At 46.8% G+C, this 19,002-nt stretch overlaps 1 protein-coding gene across 1 annotated transcript in view; it reads right to left on the bottom strand.

Moving 5' to 3' along the window:
• The window catches only part of LOC146343470 (maestro heat-like repeat family member 5), an 86,936-nt gene that overhangs the window by 51,587 nt on the left and 16,347 nt on the right, over positions 1-19,002 (bottom strand). Inside the window, exons 6-9 of the mRNA XM_084855146.1 lie at positions 12,714-12,830; positions 5,442-5,561; positions 2,480-2,605; positions 272-394 (exon numbers count right to left, since the gene is read on the bottom strand). Coding sequence (XP_084711272.1) covers positions 272-394; positions 2,480-2,605; positions 5,442-5,561; positions 12,714-12,830 — 486 coding nt within the window. The remainder of the gene's footprint in view (positions 1-271; positions 395-2,479; positions 2,606-5,441; positions 5,562-12,713; positions 12,831-19,002) is intronic.

Genomic DNA, 19,002 nt, shown 5'->3' with positions numbered 1-19,002 from the left:
CTGGGGAGCTTCGGGGCTGAGGTGAAGACCTCCTGGTCCAAGACCTCCCCCAAACTGGCTGTGGCTAAATGGCCAGGTGCTGGGCACAGGCATTGCTGGCTCAGCTGGTGGGGAGGGACGGCTCTGATGGCCAGAGGTTGGCCCAGCCGCTGATCCCGGACCCTCTCTTATCCGTGCAGCAGGAGATGCCGGAAGGGCCGCTGACCAGCCGAGTCTAAGGCCAGGGTCACTCGCAACACGTGTCTCCAGAGGGCGAGTGGAGCGTACTTACGATCAGGCATTCCACAAGGGGCGTTTTCTTGCGCAGCCGTATGTCTTGTGCTTTACCTGTTGCAGCAACGGCCTCAAGCAACATCAGCACAGCAATCAAAAAGCTTTTCTTCAGGTTCATGTCCTAAATCCAATCAAAAGGCAGAAAATGGCTCCATGTGACCAAATAACCTCGAATCCTTTTCTATGGTTTCATAGGCATAATGTACCCCAAAGGTTTCTTGTACAGTAAGTTCTAGGGCTTCAGCATTTATACTGCCTGATTAATCTAATCAAAACAACCGCTGACCAACTGAAAAGGTGTCTGTCCGCTCCCCCCCACCCCGCCACTATTAACCAGGGAGCAGATCTTTTTTTAAAAAATGGGCAGGGGCAATCCTTCTGTGGCCAGGGAAGGAGAAGCTGGGGGACAAAGTGATACATCCAAAGCCTCCCTCCCTCCCTATCTATTTTATTTATTTATTTCATTTCTATACCGCCCAATAGCTGAAGCTCTGGGCGGTTCACAAAAAATAAAACCAAAGAGCACACAATAAAACAATATAAAATATATAAAACATTAAAACCACAGTATAACAATACAACCAGAATAAAACCTAGCAGCAATGCAGGGATTTAAAATACAGATTTAAAACAGCAAAGCTAAAAGTCTAGAAAGCTAAAACGCTAAAATGCCTGGGAAAATAAAAAGGTCTTCACCCGGCACCAGAAAGGCTAACCTCACTAGGGAGCTCATTCCACAGCCGGGGTGCCACAGCAGAAAAAGCCCTCCTCCTAGTAGCCACCCGCCTCACTTCCTTTGGCAGGGGCTCACGGAGGAAGGCTGCTGAGGATGATCTTAGGGTCCAGGCAGGCACATATGGGAGGAGGCGATCCTTCAGGTAACCTGGCCCCAAGCCGTTAAGGGCTTTGAATGTTAACACCAGCACTTTGAATCGGGCCCGGAAATGGACTGGCAGCCAGTGCAGCTGGAAAAGTACTGGCGTAATATGAGCTCGCAGGCCAGTCCCTGTTAACAATCTTGCTGCCCTATTTTGGACCAGCTGAAGTTTCCAGACCATTTTCAAAGGCAGCCCCACGTATAACGCATTGCAGTAATCCAGACGAGAAGCGATCAGAGCATGGATGACTGTAGCTAGGCTATCTCTGTCCAGATAAGGGCGCAGTTGGTATATCAGCCTAAGCTGATAAAAAAGTGCTCCGTGCCACTGAGTTCACTTGTGCCTCGAGTGATAGTTCTGGGTCCAAGAGCACCTCCAAAATGGCTTTTCCAGCCACGTTGCATAATAAATAAATAAAGTTTATTTCTCCCAATGGGAGGAAAACAATAGCTCCAGGGCCAGCTCCACTCTGGTTCTAGGGGACGGGGGAGGTCTTTGGATCAAGAGCTTCCCCTGGTCTGCCTTGAGACGCCCCTCCCGAATGCCTCTTTCTGCCCTCTGTGCCATTGGAGCAGGACCATTGGGGAAGCGATGGCAGCAGGTAACTGTGAGAAGGCAGTTTCTGCGGGCAGGCCTCCCTACCTGCCGAATCCCATGGCCCCGGGGCTCCCTCCTAGGAGCCGTAGCAGTGCACCCGGACACTTTCTAAAGGCGCAGGTGGCAAGCGCACCACCTGGAGAGCGGCATGCCTCTTCGCTCACACATAGGGAGAGAATGCGTCTTTTAAGGGGCCGCCTCTAGTGGCACACACACGCATCGCCCAAAAACAAGGTAGGCCTCTTGCGGCAGAAGTGATTTAATGAAACAGATAAAACTGGGTTGGGAACCCTAAAGGTCCCACTGAAAGAAAAGGGGACCAGAAAAGGCTGTCTTCAAAAGCATGCGTTCATTTAAATGCTTCGGAGGCCAGAGTGAGTAGTAAAGGAGCCACAGTTACAGCTGACCCCCAATTTACTCCTGGCGGTGAAAATCTCTGCAGGCCGCAAGGAACTGGAAGAGTGCTGTCCAGCCCAAACTGGTGAACAGACAACAAAATGGCAGCTGAGCTCTGATGGAAGCACCTCAGCAGAATCACCTCTGCCACTGTCACCGTGGCTGCCCCATGCTGAGCTGATCTCCCTCCTGCTCCTGACTGGCGAGCCTAAAGCCACACACTTCCCCATCAGCCTGTTTCAGCCACAAGGACGGGGGTGAGAAGAGGCAGTTGGTGTGCAAGGCAGTTGCCCCCCACCCCCTGCCCCAAGCAAAGGCTAGCACGTTCCCAGTACCAAGGCGTTGGCTGCAAAATACTCGATCATTTTGGACAAGATCAGTTCCACTCGAGGGAGAACTTCCTCTTTAATCCCCAGGGCCACTCGTCCATAACATAGCAGGAGGGTATTCCACGTGCAGTGCTGGAGGGGAAAGACAGACAACATTGTCTCTTAAGGGCCGGCCCAGAGTCACAGGAAGGCCAATGTGGCTGGCGGGCAAGGCCAGGACGAGCAGAGCACCTGCCAAAAGCAACTTGAAGCCCTAGGAAAAGCACCTTTAAAGCCACGCCAGAGGACTGCTTGGCTCAGGCAGAAGAGGGGTGTTTCTCCACCCGCCTCCACAAAGATACACACATGTACACGCACACACGCACAGAGCATCTAGTGTGGAATTACCACGCTTGGCTCCCTCAGTTTGGTGAGGCCGCCACACAACATTGCCTTGGAAGCACTGAGAAGAACTGAGATGAGGCGGGACCTCCACAGCAGGCCGCAGTGGGCCGCTTCCATCGCTTTGCCAATGGCCGCGACCAATCGAGGGGCGAACCCCTGGCACCACACCTCCTCACTTCTCCCTGTGGGGATGCCACCATTCCCTTTAGCATCGTACTCACATGGTTGTTTTTTTATTACTACTAAAGAACTAATTAATTGCTGCTAATGTGGCTACATATGTTTAAAAAACGTTAATAGTCAATTGCGCTAAAATATGCAAATTCATAGAATCATTGAATCATAGGATAGTAGGGTTGGAAGGGGCCTTACAAGGCCATCGAGTCCAACCCCCTACTCAGTGCAGGAATCCAAGTCAGAGCATTCCTGACAGATGGCTGTCCAGCCTCGTCTTAAACGCCTCCAGTGTCGGAGAGCCCACCACCTCCCTAGGGAATTGGTTCCATTGTCATATTGCTCTAACAGTCAGGACGTTTTTCCTGATGATCAGCCGGAATCTGGCTTCCTGTAACTTGACCCCATGATTCTGTGTCCTGCACTCTGGGATGAGCGAGAAGAGATCCTGGCCTTCCTCTCTGTGGCAACCTTTCAAGTACTTGAAGAGCGCTATCCTATCTCCCCTGTCTTCTCAAGGCTAAACATGCCCAGTTCATTTAGTCTCTCCTCATAGGGCTTTGTTTCCAGTCCCCTGATCATCTTCGCCCTCCTCTGAACCTTCTTCAGTTTGTCTGCATCCTTCTTAAAGTGTGGTACTCAGAACTGGGCACAGTACTCCATATGAGGCCTAACCAGTGCTGAGCAGAGGGGAACTAGGACTTCACATGAATTGGAAGCGATGCTTCTATTAATGCAACCCAAAATAGCATTTGCCTTTTTTTCAGCCACATCACATGGTTGGCGTATATTCAGCTTTTAATCTTCAACAATTCCAAGATCCTTCTTGCTTGTAGTATTGTTGAGCCAAGTATCCGCTATCTTGTAACTGTGCATTTTGGGATTTTTTCCTAGGTGCAGAACTTGGCCTCTATCTCTGTTAAATGTCATTCTGTTGTTTTCTGCCCAGCACTCCAGCCTATCAAGATCACTTTGAATTTTGTTTCTGTCTTCCAGGGTATTAGCTATCCTGCCCAATTTCGTTTCCCCCTCCCCCAAACTGCCCCCCATTCAGCAGCTCCCTGACTCTCTGTATACCATTTTGAGGGGTGGAGGGGCTGCTGTGCAGAGGTGGGGGGAAGTCCACTTCCACCAGCCCAGCCACACACCCCTAAATCAATTATCAATGCTTATCAATGAGATCTTCTCAAACTGGGGAGAGTTAATGAGCAGGGTACCAAAGGGCTCAGTCCTGGGCCCAATGCTCTTCAATATTCACATTAATGACTTGGAGGAGAAGGTGCAGAGACTGCTCATCAAATTTGCAGATGTCACAAAATTGGGCAGGATAGCTAATACCCTGGAAGGCAGAAACAACATTCAAAGTGATTTTGATAGGCTGGACTGCTGGGCAGAAAACAACAGAATGACATTTAACAGGGATAAAGACCAAGTTCTGCACCTAGGAAAAAGAAACCAAATGCACAGTTACAAGATGGGGGATAGTTGGCTCAACAATACTACAAGCGAGAAGGATCTTGGAAGTCTTGTAGATCGCATGCTGAATATGAGCCAACAATGTGATGTGGCTGCAAAAAAAGGAAATGCTATTTGGGGTTGCATTAATAGTAGTATAGTTTCCAAATCATGGGAAGTACTAGTTCCCCTTTACTCAGCAGTGGTTAGGCCTCATCTGCAGTACTGTGTCCAGTTCTGGGCACCACACTTTAAGAAGGATGCAGACAAACTGGAGAGGGTTCAGAGGAGGGCAACAAAGATGATCAGGGGACTGGAAACAAAGCGCTATGAGGAGAGACTGAAAGAACAAGGCATGTTTAGCCTTGAGAAGACTGAGGGGAGATAGGATGGCGGTCTTCAAGTACTTGAGGGTTGTCACAGAGGAAGGCCAGGATCTCTTCTCGATCATCCCAGAGTGCAGGACACGGGATAATGCGCTCAGGTTACAGGAAGCCGGGTTCCGGCTGAACATCAGGAAAAATGTCCTGACTGTTAGAGCAATACGACAATGGAACCTATTACCTAGGGAGGTGGTGGGCTGTTCCACACTGGAGGCAAAGATGAGGCTGGACAGCCATCTGTCAGGGATGCTTTGACCTGGATTCCTGCCCTGAGCAGGGGGTTGGACTCGATGGTCTTATAGGCCCCTTCCAGCCCTACTATTCTGCTATTCTATGATTCTATGAATTAAAGCAATTAAAGCAAAGGGCTAGGTGTTATGGACACAGAACTTAAACAACTGGAAGTTCCTGTCAAAAAATAACTCATCTACAAGTTTAAATTTCAACACCAACAGAATATTCTGATGATACATTTAAATAAAAATAAGGTTCTGATGATACATTTAAAAAAAAAAAGGCAAGCCCATAATCCCCCCCCCCCCCAATAATGAATTACATTTCTGACATTATACCTGGCTGGCTTTTGACATAGAGGCCTCTTTGGTGGAAACATTCTTGCTAAAGTTCTCCAGGACCTTTAGAACCTCATCGAGATGGCGAGATGCAGTCAAGCCAACGGCAGAAGCGACGCCCTGGGAGGAAGCAGCCAGTGGAAGTGGAATGATGGCAGGATCCTTCCATCTCTCTGCCAGCGACACCGAGATGGGGTGGGCCAATGCATGTTTGTGTAGGGAGAGACTAGCTCTTGGAGTTTCATAGCTCCTCTTCCTTGGGCAGAATAACGTTTCTCAAGAGTGTGTCAGGAACATTTTGGACACTTCAATTAACACAGCACTCTTGGCCAGCAAAGGCCTACACACTGCACCAGTTCATTAAGGTCTCTGCAAATCCATGGTCCTTTTAGGACACAATTCTCAGGCATCTCTCGTAGGGGTAATAAAGAGCCTCAAGGCACCTTAAAGACTTAAGAAATTCTTTCTGGCATCAGCACTCATCAGCGAGGGAACCTCCTTTGTCAGGGGCGTGAAGTGATCACCTTGGTGGGCAAAAAGAGCTGACTGGAAGAGTTATCTCTGTCCCCACATGGCCTCACACATACGCCCACTGAGCCGACCACTCTGTGCATCTGACAACGGAGCCGTGGCCCATGGAGGTTCCTGCCACAAGAACATTTGACAGGGTTTTAGGTGTTACAGGACTCTTTCCTCTTGCTCTAAGCAAACAAAGGGACCCTCTGGAACTTGTTTCTTAAGGAAGCTTCTGACACACTTTTGCTGAACTCCGGACACCCCACACATTTCCCTGTTCCCTCCCTCTCCTCCCCACAACCCTGCATCCCTCACCCTTCTTAGCACCAGGGGCTGGGATTGAGCACTCACGCATGGCCTTAAAACTGCTTTAGGCTAACGGAAGAGAAAGAAATGTTTTCACTTGCTATCTCTCTAGTTTAGCTTTTGCTAACTTATTCAGATCACTGTATTTCCAAGTAACTGCTTACCCTAGAATGAACATTTGTTCAAGACACGTGGATGGATTCATTTGGCCTCCAATGAAAGATTTTCCAATTAGAGTCTAGGCCATAGTGTTTCTTGTAGGCCACTGACTAAGGCAGAAGTTGAAACGCATTTGGCCCATTTATAGTTTTTAAAGGTTTTATATGGTTTTAACTTTTTTTAATACACTGTCATGCATGCCTTTTTACATTGCTACAATATTTTAGCATTATAGCATTTAGGTTTTATATATTTAAGTTTTTATTTGTATATTGTGACACATATGTCTGTTACAGCGTTTTTAACATTTGCTCTTTTTCATATTTAACCATGGTAATTATGTATATTCATGTCCCTTAACTCTCGATTTTATTGACCTACTCAGAACTGGGGCAAGAAAAGAGTGGAGGGGCACCCTCTCCCTTGCAGCCACGAGGAAGACTCAGCTGGCTCTTGCTAGCGGCCTGGTCTGAAGCTCACCTGGAGCTCCTGTAGTTCCTCCCACCAAAGAGTGGAAACAAACTGGGAAATGGTGAAATCATTTGGAGAGCTTAGGCAGTCTGGCTGTGACACGACAGCAGTCAAGACGCCACCGCAGAGGCCTGCCTGACTGTGGCAGAAAGCCAGACATGACTGTGGCTGTGTAAGCCAGGCTGGGAAAGGGATCTCCTCGGAGCAGGGTGTGTGTGTGTAACTTTAAAAGGCAGGTACTTCCCCTCTCACATCTAAGAGATCAGCCTGGCAGTTTTCTTTCAAGCAGAAGTGAAGCGGGAAAGAGTATGGGGAGAGAGGCTCCAGTGCTCGAGAAAACAAAATGTACTGCGCTCTACGCGTTTTGGAATATTTCCTTCTTCAGGAGCTATAAACCAAACCAAACACTGACATTAAAAATACTGTCTTACAGATAACACCCTATTCCTATATTATAAACATTCAATACACATTATTAAAATGTTAAAATTACACCACCTAAAACAACTCAAAAATCAGTTCTCATTTAAACACAGTATAGAATACTTTCCACGCATTAACCTCAAACTCAAAAGATAACAGAAGCGTTAACCTTTTTACGGCAACAGCTTTTAACAAACACATGAATGAAAACCCAAATAAATCCAAATCCTCATTAATCTTTCATCTCAGGTCACCTTTCACTAGTCCAAAAATGATGTCATTTGGCTTATGTTGTTTTTCACTGAAATGCTTGACCACTGACCAGCCCTTTGATGTCTTAAATTGCACAGATACGCCCCTGTTCTGAGTTTTAGAGGTCTCAAAGTCTTGCCAATATAGAACTTTTGGCAGGGGCATGCAGCAGCATAAATTACTCCTGAGGAGTTACAAATTAAGAAATCAGAGATCTGAATAAGGTTTCCAGTGTTTGGACTGGCAAAAGATGTTTTCTTTTGGGTGAATTTGCAGTATACACAATGGCCACATGGATGATGTCCTTTTGGCCTTGGTGCCGTTGGTCTTTTTTGTGTTCCATACCTTAAATAAAGGTAGTAAAAGATATAAGATCAATCAAATGATGCATTACATGATAAAATAATACAAACTCAATATATAAAATTGCAAGAGTGTGCAATACCAACTATAAATACCATGTACAAAATGTTATCTGTAAGTTGCAACAGGAGTAGTACATGGTGGAAGATATGTTGGGGTGGTATTCAGCTTTAAATCATCTTGGATATATAAGACACGCCTCGGGCACCACACCTGACCTGAGAGCAGGAGGCTTCAAGAGTAGCATGTGCGAGCAGCCTGAAGAAAGACCGTTTGTGTATTTCAGAACAAGAGGCAAAAACGCTTTTAACAGATCAGCTTTTGCCTAGAGCCACCCATTGACTATTAATTCATGTGTGTGTTAAAAGCTAGGTAGCCATGGGAAGGCTAACGCTTCTGTTATCTTTTGTGTTAGAGGTTAATGTGTGGGAGCATTCTATACTGAGTTTGAATGGGAACTGATTTTTGAGTTGTTTTAGGTGGTGGAATTTTAACATTTTAATAATGTGTATTGAATGTTTCCCCTTCATGGATCACTGCCTTGTTGTAGCGAAGGGGCTTGCGTAACTCGGTGAAGCCATAAGCTATGCCGTGCAGGGCCACCCAAGACGGACAGGTCATGGCAGAGAGTTCTGACAAAATGTGGTCCACTGGAGAAGGAAATGGCAACCCACTCCAGTATTCTTGCCAAGAAAACCCCATGGAACGTATCACAAGGCTAAAAGAGATGACGCCGGAAGATGAGCCCCTCAGGTCGGAAGGTGTCCAATATACTACTGGGGAAGAGCAGAGGGCATTTCCAAGTAGCACCAGAAAGAGTGAAGCGGCTGGGCCAAAGCCAAAAGGACACTCAGCTGTGGATGTGTCTGGTGGTGAAAAGAAAGTCCGATGCTGCAAAGAACAATATTGTTTAGGAACATGGAATGTAAGATCAATGAATCAAGGTAAGCTGGAGGTGGTCAAACGTGAGATGGCAAGATTGAACATTCACATCTTGGGAATCAGCGAACTAAAATGGATAGGCATGGGCGAATTTAATTCAGGTGACCATCATATCTACTACTGTGAGCAAGAATCCCTTAGAAGAAATGGAGTAGCACTCATAGTCGACAAAAGGGTGGGAAAAGCAGTACTGGGGTACAATCTCAAAAACGATAGAATGATCTCAGTACAAATCCAAGGCAAACCATTCAACGTCACAGTAATTCAAGTCTATGCCCCAACCACTGAGGCCGAAGAAGCTGAGGTTGATCGGTTCTATGAAGATCTACAACACCTTCTAGAACTAACACCAAAAAAAGATGTCCTTTTCATCATAGGGGTTTGGAATGCTAAAGTAGGAAGTCAAGAAATAACCAGGATAACAGGCAGGCATGGCCTTGGTGTACAAAATGAAGCAGGACAAAGGCTAATAGAGTTTTGCCAAGAGAACACGCTGATCATAGCAAACACTCTTTTCCAACAGCACAAGAAACGACTCTACACATGGACATCAGCAGATGGTCAATATTGAAATCAGATTGATTATGTCCTTTGCAGCCAAAGATGGAGAAGCTCTATACAGTCAGTCAAAACAAGACCTGGAGCTGACTGTGGCTCAGATCATGAGCTGCTTCTTGCAAAATTTCTGCTTAAATTGGAAAACGTAGGGAAAACCACTAAACCATTCAGGTATGACCTAAATCATATCCCTTATGAATATACAGTGGAGGTAACAAATAGATTTAAGGGATTAGACCTGATAGACAGAGTGCCTGAGGAACTATGGATGGAGGTCCATAACATTGTTCAGGAGGCAGCAACTCAATCCATCCCAAAGAAAAAGAAAAGCAAGAAAGCAAAGTGGCTGTCTGATGAGGCTTTACAAGTAGCTGAGGAAAGAAGGGAAGCAAAAAGCAAGGGAGAAAGGGGAAGATATACCCAACTGAATGCAGAGTTCCAGAGAATAGCAAGGAGAGACAAGAAGGCCTTCTTAAATGAACAATGCAAAGAAATCGAGGAAAACAATTGAATGGGAAAGACTAGAGATCTTTTCAAGAAAGTCAGAGATCTCAAGGGAACGTTTTGTGCAAAGATGGGCATGATAAAGGACAAAGAAGGCAGGGACCTAACAGAAGCAGATGAGATTAAGAAGAGGTGGAAAGAATACACAGAAGAACTATACAGGAAAGAACTGAATGTCCCTGATAGCCATGATAGTGCGGTCACTGAACTTGAGCAGGACATCCTAGAGAGTAAAGTCAAGTGGGCCTTAGGAAGCATTAGTAACAACAAAGCTAGCGGAGATGACAGTATTCCAGCTGAGCTATTTAAAATCCTAAAAGATGATGCTGTTAAAGTGCTGCACTCAATATGCCAACAAATTTGGAACACTCAACAGTGGCCACAAGACTGGAAAAGGTCAGTTTACATTCAAATTCCAAAGAAGAGCAATGCCAAAGAGTGTTCAAACTACCGTACAATTGCGTTCATTTCACATGCCAGCAAGGTGATGCTCAAAATCCTACAAGCTAAGCTTCAGCAGTATGTGAACCGAGAACTACCGGAAGTACAAGCTGGGTTTCGAAGAGGCAGAGGAACTAGAGATCAAATCGCCAACATTCGCTGGATCATGGAGAAAGCAAGAGAATTCCAGAAAAACATCTATTTCTGCTTCATTGACTACGCTAAAGCCTTTGATTGTGTGGATCACAACAAACTCTGGCAAATTCTTAAAGAGATGGGAGTACCAGACCACCTTACCTGACTCCTGAGAAACCTGTACGAGGGTCAAGAAGCAACAGTAAGAACCAGACATGGAACAACCGAGTGGTTCAAAATTGGGAAAGGAGTACAACAAGGCTGCATATTGTCACCCTGTTTATTTAACTTATATGCAGAGTACATCATGAGAAACGCCGGGTTGGATGAATCACAGGTTGGAATTAAGATTGCTGGGGGAATTATCAACAACCTCCGATATGCAGACGATATCACCCTAATGGAAGAAAGCAAAGAGGATCTCAAGAGCCTCTTGTTGAGGGTGAAAGAGGAGAGTGCAAAAGCTGGTTTGAAACTCAACATTAAAAAAACTAAGATCATGGCATCTGGCCCCATCACTTCCTGGCACATAGAAGGGGAAGAAATGGAAGCAGTGACAGATTTTCTTTTCTTGGGCTCCAAGATCATCGGAGACGGTGACTGTAGCCATGAAATTAAAAGACGCTTGCTCCTTGGGAGGAAAGCTATGGCAAACCTAGACAGCATAGTAAGAAGCAGAGACATCACCTTGCCGACAAAGGTCCATCTAATCAAAGCTATGGCTTTCCCAGTAGTAACGTATGGCTGTGAGAGCTGGACTATAAGGAAGGCTGAGCGCCGAAGAATTGATGCCTTCGAACTGTGGTGCTGGAGAAGACTCTCACGAGTCCCCTGGACTGCAAGGAGGTCAAATCAGTCCATCCTACAGGAAATCAACCCCGAGTGGTCATTGGAAGGACAGATGCTGAAGCTGAAGCTCAAATATTTTGGCCACCTAATGCGAAGAGAAAACTCTCTGGAAAAGACCCTGATGCTGGGAAAGACTGAAGGCAAAAGGAGAAGGGGACGGCAGAGGATGAGATGGCTAGACAGCATCACCAATGCAATGTATATGAACTTGAGCACACTCCGGGAGAGAGCGGAGGACAGGAAGGCCTGGCGTGCTATGGTCGATGGGGTCACGAAGAGTCGGACACGACTGAACAACTGAACAACAATTGAATATTTATAATATAGGAATAAATATTCAATTGTTGTTCAGTCGTTCAGTCGTGTCCGACTCTTCGTGACCCCATCGACCATAGCACGCCAGGCCTTCCTGTCCTCCGCTCTCTCCCGGAATCCCCTTCATGGATCACTGAACGTTCAGACACGACTGAACGACTGAACAACAACAACAACAACAACAATATAGGAATAGGGTGTTATCTGTAAGACAGTATTTTTAATGTCAGTGTTTGGTTTGGTTTATAGCTCCTGAAGAAGGAAATATTCCGAAACGTGTAGAGCACAATAAATTCTGTTTTCTCGAGCACCGCAGCCCATCTCCCCCCTCTTCATCAGTTTTCTTTCAAGGCAATGGCTGAACTGTCAAGGCTCACCCTGGAGGACCGCCACTTGATTCCCCCAGAGCACCCTCCCCACCAACACACATGGAAGGCAGGAGTTTCCCATGCTCTCAGAGCCAAGATCAGAGATGCAGAGTGGATGGTTTCATCCAGGCCCTGGTGAGCTGAGAGGGGTGAGCGCCCCTTTCGATCTACTCTGTGACCTGGCTTTCGGTGGCACACAGATGGGCAGCAGATCAGGGGAAGGGCAGCACAAGAGTCATGGGGTTTCCGAAGCAAAACCAAGGGGAATTTACACACACACACACCCCAACAACCACAGGAAGCCACTCTGTGCATGGGCATTCAGGCTTTTCTCTGGCACTACTAGGGAAAGGTGATTTTCCCCATTCTGTACAAAGTGAAAATGCACACAACGCTGACAAGGAGGTTGCCTAGTCCCAGGAGAGGTAGCCTGGTTGTGGGGGGATCCCTTCTGTAGGCTGCCCCACCTGCAGGCCCCCCTGCCATTCCACACCCCGCCTCAGAACACCTCCCCCCTCCCCCTTGCAACACCCTGAGCTATTTTGGCTCCCTTGTTCCTAGTCTGGAACAGAGGGATGTGAGGCTCTGCCCACCCACGGGCCCTGTCCTCTTTCCCAGGAGAAGAGCAGCTGCGTCAGCAGCAGCAGCGGCGTCCTCATCGTCACCTCACCTGTGCTTCCAAAGGCCCTCTGTGAGACATGGCCAGGATGTTGCAGAGCTGCTCTTGGACTAACTGAGAGTCATCTGAGGCACGCAGGATGGCTCCATAATACTGATAGAGGAAGACCTGTGGGAAGGACGTGAAGAAGAACGGCCAGCTGAGGCCCAGGGAAACAGCGTGCTTGTGTGTCTCACGCTGAGCCAAATTATCTTCCTTACATCATCCTAATGTGAATTTCTATCCAAACCATGTTACAATCTATGCTTATCTAACCCAATAGTCTCCAAACCTTTTTGATCGCACTCCCCTACCAGCGAAAAAACATTGAACATGCACCCCAATATATGTATATTTATTTATAAATTATATACATGTACAACTATACTAATATATTATGTACATCATAAAACATACATAAAAGTAAAACAGGATGAGGTATAACGAAATAAACAATATTTTAATTGTATTTTATTAACAGTACAAAACCCCTTTTTGGTCTCACTTAAAAAAATAATTAATATAATCTGTAAACCCACTTCACTGTGCAGCTGTCGTTGCTATACGCTGACGATCGAGTGAGGGCACCACTGTCAACTTGCAAGGAGGGGAGAGGCATGCTTGGCTGGGCGCCGGCCTGCAGCAGAGACAGGAGTCCTGGTTGCCAGCCCCACATGCGCCCTGCGCAGAGCGCCCACTCCTTGGTGGACTGGTGGCTTGGCCTGGGCTGTCAACCCTTCCCGCTCTCATGTGGAAGGATGGGAGCTGCGAGGAAAGTGCCCGCTTCCTTCTTGGCTTCCTTCTGCAAAGGAGAGTGGGAAGAATCGATCGCCTTCCTGCTTCCCTTCCGCCGCAGCCACCGCTGCTGCCACCCTCCTCACATGCAATGGGCTGCTCGTAGGAGCGGCAGGAGGCAGCACGCGCACCCCAATGGATCGTCTCACGGTCCCCCTGGGGAGCGCGCATCCCACTTCGGAGACCACTGATCTAACCTAAGAAGAACAGAAGAGCCCTGCTGGGTCAGACCCAGGGGCCAGCTAGTCCAGCATCCTGTTCACACAGTGGCCAGCCAGCTGTCAACCAGAGACCCACAAGCAGGGCATGAGCGCAGCAGCACCCTCCCACCCATGTTCCCCAGCAACTGGTGCACATGGGCTCACTGCCTCTGGTACTGGAGGGAGCACAGAGCCATCAGGACTGGTAGACACTGATAGCCTTCTTCTCCAGGAATCTGTCTAACACCCTTTTAAAGCCGTCCACATTGGTGGCCATCACCACATCCTGTGGTAGCAAACTGCATAGCTTAACTATGCGCTGTGTGAAGAAGGACTTCTTTTCATCTCTCCTGAATTTCCCAGCAATCAGCTCCATGGGAGGACCCTGCTGGGTTCTAGTATTATGTGAGAGGGAGAAAAAGGTCTTCCTGTCCACATTCTCCACACCAAACATAATTATGTAGACCTCTATCATGTCTCCCCTTGCCCCCCTTTTTTCCACGCAAAACAATCCCAGCTGTTGTAACCTTCTCTCACAGGGGAGATGCTCCAGCCCCCTGATCATTTCAGTTGCCCTTTTCTGCACTTTTTCCAGCTCTACAATATCTTTTTTAAGCTGTGGTGGCCGGAACTGGACACAGCATCCCAAGTGTGGCCACACCATAGATTTGCACAGGGGCAGGATGATGCCCCCTTCACGGATCACTGCCTTGTTGTGGCGAAGGGGCTTGCGTAACTCAGTGAAGCCATAAGCTATGCCGTGCAGGGCCACCCAAGACGGACAGGTCATGGCAGAGAGTTCTGACAAAATGTGGTCCACTGGAGAAGGAAATGGCAACCCACTCCAGTATTCTTGCCAAGAAAACCCCATGGAAAGTATCACAAGGCTAAAAGATATGTCGCCGGAAGATGAGCCCCTCAGGTCGGAAGGTGTCCAATATGCTACTGGGGAAGAGCAGAGGGTATTTCCAAGTAGCGCCAGAAAGAGTGAAGCGGCTGGGCCAAAGCCAAAAGGACACTCAGCTGTGGATGTGTCTGGTGGTGAAAAGAAAATCCGATGCTGTAAAGAACAATATTGTTTAGGAACCTGGAATGTAAGATCAATGAATCAAGGTAAGCTGGAGGTGGTCAAACGTGAGATGGCAAGATTGAACATCGACATCTTGGGAAGCAGCGAACTAAAATGGACAGGCATGGGCGAATTTAATTCAGGTGACCATCATATCTACTATTGTGGGCAAGAATCCCTTAGAAGAAATGGAGTAGCACTCATAGTCAACAAAAGGGTGGGAAAAGCAGTACTGGGGTACAATCTTAAAAATGATAGAATGATCTCAGTACGAATCCAAGGCAAACCATTCAACATCACAGTAATTCAAGTCTATGCCCCAACCACTGAGGCCGAAGAAGCTGAGGTTGATCGGTTCTATGAAGACCTACAACACCTTCTAGAACTAACACCAAAAAAAGATGTCCTCTTCATCATAGGGGATTGGAATGCTAAAGTAGGAAGTCAAGAAATCACCGGGATAACAGGCAGGCATGGCCTTGGTGTACAAAATGAAGCAGGACAAAAGCTAATAGAGTTTTGCCAAGAGAACATGCTGATCATAGCAAACACTCTTTTCCAGCAGCACAAGAGGCGACTCTACACATGGACGTCACCAGATGGTCAATATCGAAATCAGATTGATTATGTCCTTTGCAGCCAAAGATGGAGAAGCTCCATACAGTCAGTCAAAACAAGACCTGGAGCTGACTGTGGCTCAGATCATGAGCTGCTTCTTGCAAAATTTCGGCTTAAATTGAAGAACGTCGGGAAAACCACTAAACCGTTCAGGTATGACCTAAATCATATCCCTGATGAATATACAGTGGAGGTGAGGAATAGATTTCAGGGATTAGACCTGATAGATAGAGTGCCTGAGGAACTATGGACGGAGGTCCGTAACATTGTTCAGGAGGCAGCAACGAAATCCATCCCAAAGAAAAAGAAATGCAAGAAAGCAAAGTGGCTGTCTGATGAGGCTTTACAAGTAGCTCACGAAAGAAGGGAAGCAAAAAGCAAGGGAGAAAGGGGAAGATATACCCAACTGAATGCAGAGTTCCAGAGAATAGCAAGGAGAGACAAGAAGGCCTTCTTAAATGAACAATGCAAAGAAATCGAGGAAAACAACAGAATGGGAAAGACTAGAGATCTCTTCAAGAAAATTGGAGATCTCAAGGGAACGTTTTGTGCAAAGACGGGCATGATAAAGGACAAAGAAGGCAGGGACCTAACAGAAGCAGATGAGATTAAGAAGAGGTGGCAAGAATACACAGAAGAACTATACAGGAAAGATCTGAATGTCCCTGATAGCCATGATAGTGCGGTCACTGAACTCGAGCCGGACATCCTAGAGAGTGAAGTCAAGTGGGCCTTAGGAAGCATTAGTAACAACAAAGCTAGCGGAGATGACAGTATTCCAGCTGAGCTATTTAAAATCCTAAAAGATGATGCTGTTAAAGTGCTGCATTCAATATGCCAACAAATCTGGAACACTCAACAGTGGCCACAAGACTGGAAAAGGTCAGTTTACATTCCAATTCCAAAGAAGGGCAACGCCAAAGAGTGTTCAAACTACCGCACCATTGCGCTCATTTCACATGCCAGCAAGGTGATGCTCAAAATCCTACAAGCTAGGCTTCAGCAGTATGCGAACCGAGAACTACCGGAAGTACAAGCTGGGTTTCGAAGAGGCAGAGGAACTAGAGATCAAATCGCCAACATTCGCTGCATCATGGAGAAAGCAAGAGAATTCCAGAAAAACGTCTATTTCTGCTTCATTGACTACGCTAAAGCCTTTGATTGTGTGGATCACAACAAACTCTGGCAAATTCTTAAAGTGATGGGAGTACCAGACCACCTTACCTGTCTCCTGAGAAACCTGTACGAGGGTCAAGAAGCAACAGTAAGAACCAGACATGGAACAACCGATTGGTTCAAAATTGGGAAAGGAGTACGACAAGGCTGCATATTGTCACCCTGCTTATTTAACTTATATGCAGAGTACATCATGAGAAACGCCGGGTTGGATGAATCACAGCTCGGAATTAAGATTGCTGGGAGAATTATCAACAACCTCCGATATGCAGACAATACCACCCTAATGGCAGAAAGCGAAGAGGATCTCAAGAGCCTCTTGTTGAGGGTGAAAGAGGAGAGTGCAAAAGCTGGTTTGAAACTCAACATTAAAAAAACGGAGATCATGGCATCTGGCCCCATCACTTCCTGGCATATAGAAGGGGAAGAAATGGAAGCAGTGACAGATTTTACTTTCTTGGGCTCCAAGATCACCGCAGACGGTGACTGTAGCCATGAAATTAAAAGACGCTTGCTCCTTGGGAGGAAAGCTATGGCAAACCTAGACAGCATAGTAAGAAGCAGAGACATCACCTTGCCGACAAAGGTCCGTCTAATCAAAGCTATGGTTTTCCCAGTAGTAATGTATGGCTGTGAGAGCTGGACTATAAGGAAGGCTGAGCGCCGAAGAATTGATGCTTTCGAACTGTGGTGCTGGAGAAGACTCTTACGAGTCCCCTGGACTGCAAGGAGGTCAAATCAGTCCATCCTAAAGGAAATCAACCCTGAGTGCTCATTGGAAGGATAGATAATGAAGCTGAAGCTCCAATATTTTGGCCACCTAATGCGAAGAGAAAACTCCCTGGAAAAGACCCTGATGCTGGGAAAGACTGAAGGCAAAAGGAGAAGGGGACGGCAGAGGATGAGATGGCTAGATAGCATCACGGATGCAATGAATATGAACTTGAGCATGCTCCGGGAGAGAGCGCAGGACAGGAAGGCCTGGCGTGCTATGGTCCATGGGGTCACGAAGAGTCGGACACGACTGAACGACTGAACAACAACAAGGATGATGTTGGCAGCTTTATTCTCAATTCATGCAGTGGCAAAGCCAGCAGAGTGAGAGGCACCAGCTTCTGCTGGCCATGAACGGGGCCTCTTAGCCAGGCTGGGGTTTGCAGAGGAGTGCCCCTCCCCATCCACACCCAGGACCACACAGAGCGGGGGAGGGACACTGCACAGACTTGAGAAATGAAAGCCAAACTTTGCAGAATTTCATTTCACATCTCTATACAAAAAAAAAAAAAATCCTCTGCAGAGCATCATCACCATTCATTCATTTATTTATTTGATGTATTAGCCGCCCATCTGGCCACTAGCATATGGACACCTTTTCCTGGAATAAGCTGCACAGTGAAGAGTCGGAGGTATTCCTTACACATTTCCTTGTAATGGCTTTTGAGCATTTCTACAACAGGCTAAAATTCTCCAACTTCACCAGGGCTTCCTGCTTCCGTTTTAAAGGCAGGCTCACAACAGGCTCCCTTTACACGCATTTCCCTTTCCCCCCTTGTCTGCATTGTCCTACACGTTTAATTATGCAGCCACTAGATGGCACTGTGGTCTAGCTCCTCTCATCGCAGGATTTCCTCCTTTCAGGGGGGGACTCAACACGCTGTAATTGATAGCTCGCTATCACCGATCTTTTTAAAAATTAGCTGAAGGTCATTCAGCGCGGAGGCACGCTGGAGGTTGACAACGTCATGTAAACGACCCCCAAACTTCCGTGAGCGACCAATCTCAATTGCAGGATAAAAGCCCCGTGTGGAGAAGCCCTTTCACTGATTGGAAGTTTCCCAGACCGCTGCAACTGTTGGAGCAGGGGGCACTCTTTGCTTTGCAGACGCCCATGCACACACCTCCCTTTCATCTAGTTTTTGCGAACATGTTTAAACCTGTATTAGGGTGTAAGTGAGGCTCTCTTGAATGAATGAATGGCTGGATGGCTCCTTGACAGGAAAACGTTCTCTGCACACAGAAATTGAGCATGAGGAGGGGTAGGGCCCCCGCTTTGACCGTGTGCAGAAGGATGCAGTCCAAGCGCCCAGGAGCATCTCCCCTTAGGTGAGGTGGTAGCATGATAGAGCCCGGAGAGTTGCTGCCCATCCAGAGCAGACAGTTTACTATTCATTCATTCATTCATTCATTCATTCATTCATTTCTATACCGCCCAATAGCTGAAACTCTCTGGGTGGTTCACAAAAATTAAAGCAAAAAAAGCGCTGGGTAAAACAATGTAAAATATAAAAGCATTAAAACCACAATATAACAATACAACCAGAATAAAACCTAGCAGCAATGCAGAGATTTAAAATACAAATTTAAAACAGCAAAGCTAAAAGACTAGAAAGCTAAAAGGCTAAAATGCCTGGGAAAATAAAAAGGTCTTCCCCTGGCACCAGAA

The sequence above is a fragment of the Heloderma suspectum genome, chromosome 5, assembly GCF_057233095.1.
Source record: "Heloderma suspectum isolate Gila_16-S chromosome 5, 16-S_ref, whole genome shotgun sequence".
NCBI lineage: Eukaryota > Metazoa > Chordata > Lepidosauria > Squamata > Helodermatidae > Heloderma > Heloderma suspectum.
The sequence above is the reverse complement of the archived record's forward strand: the minus strand, read 5'-3'. Positions and strand labels throughout refer to the sequence as shown.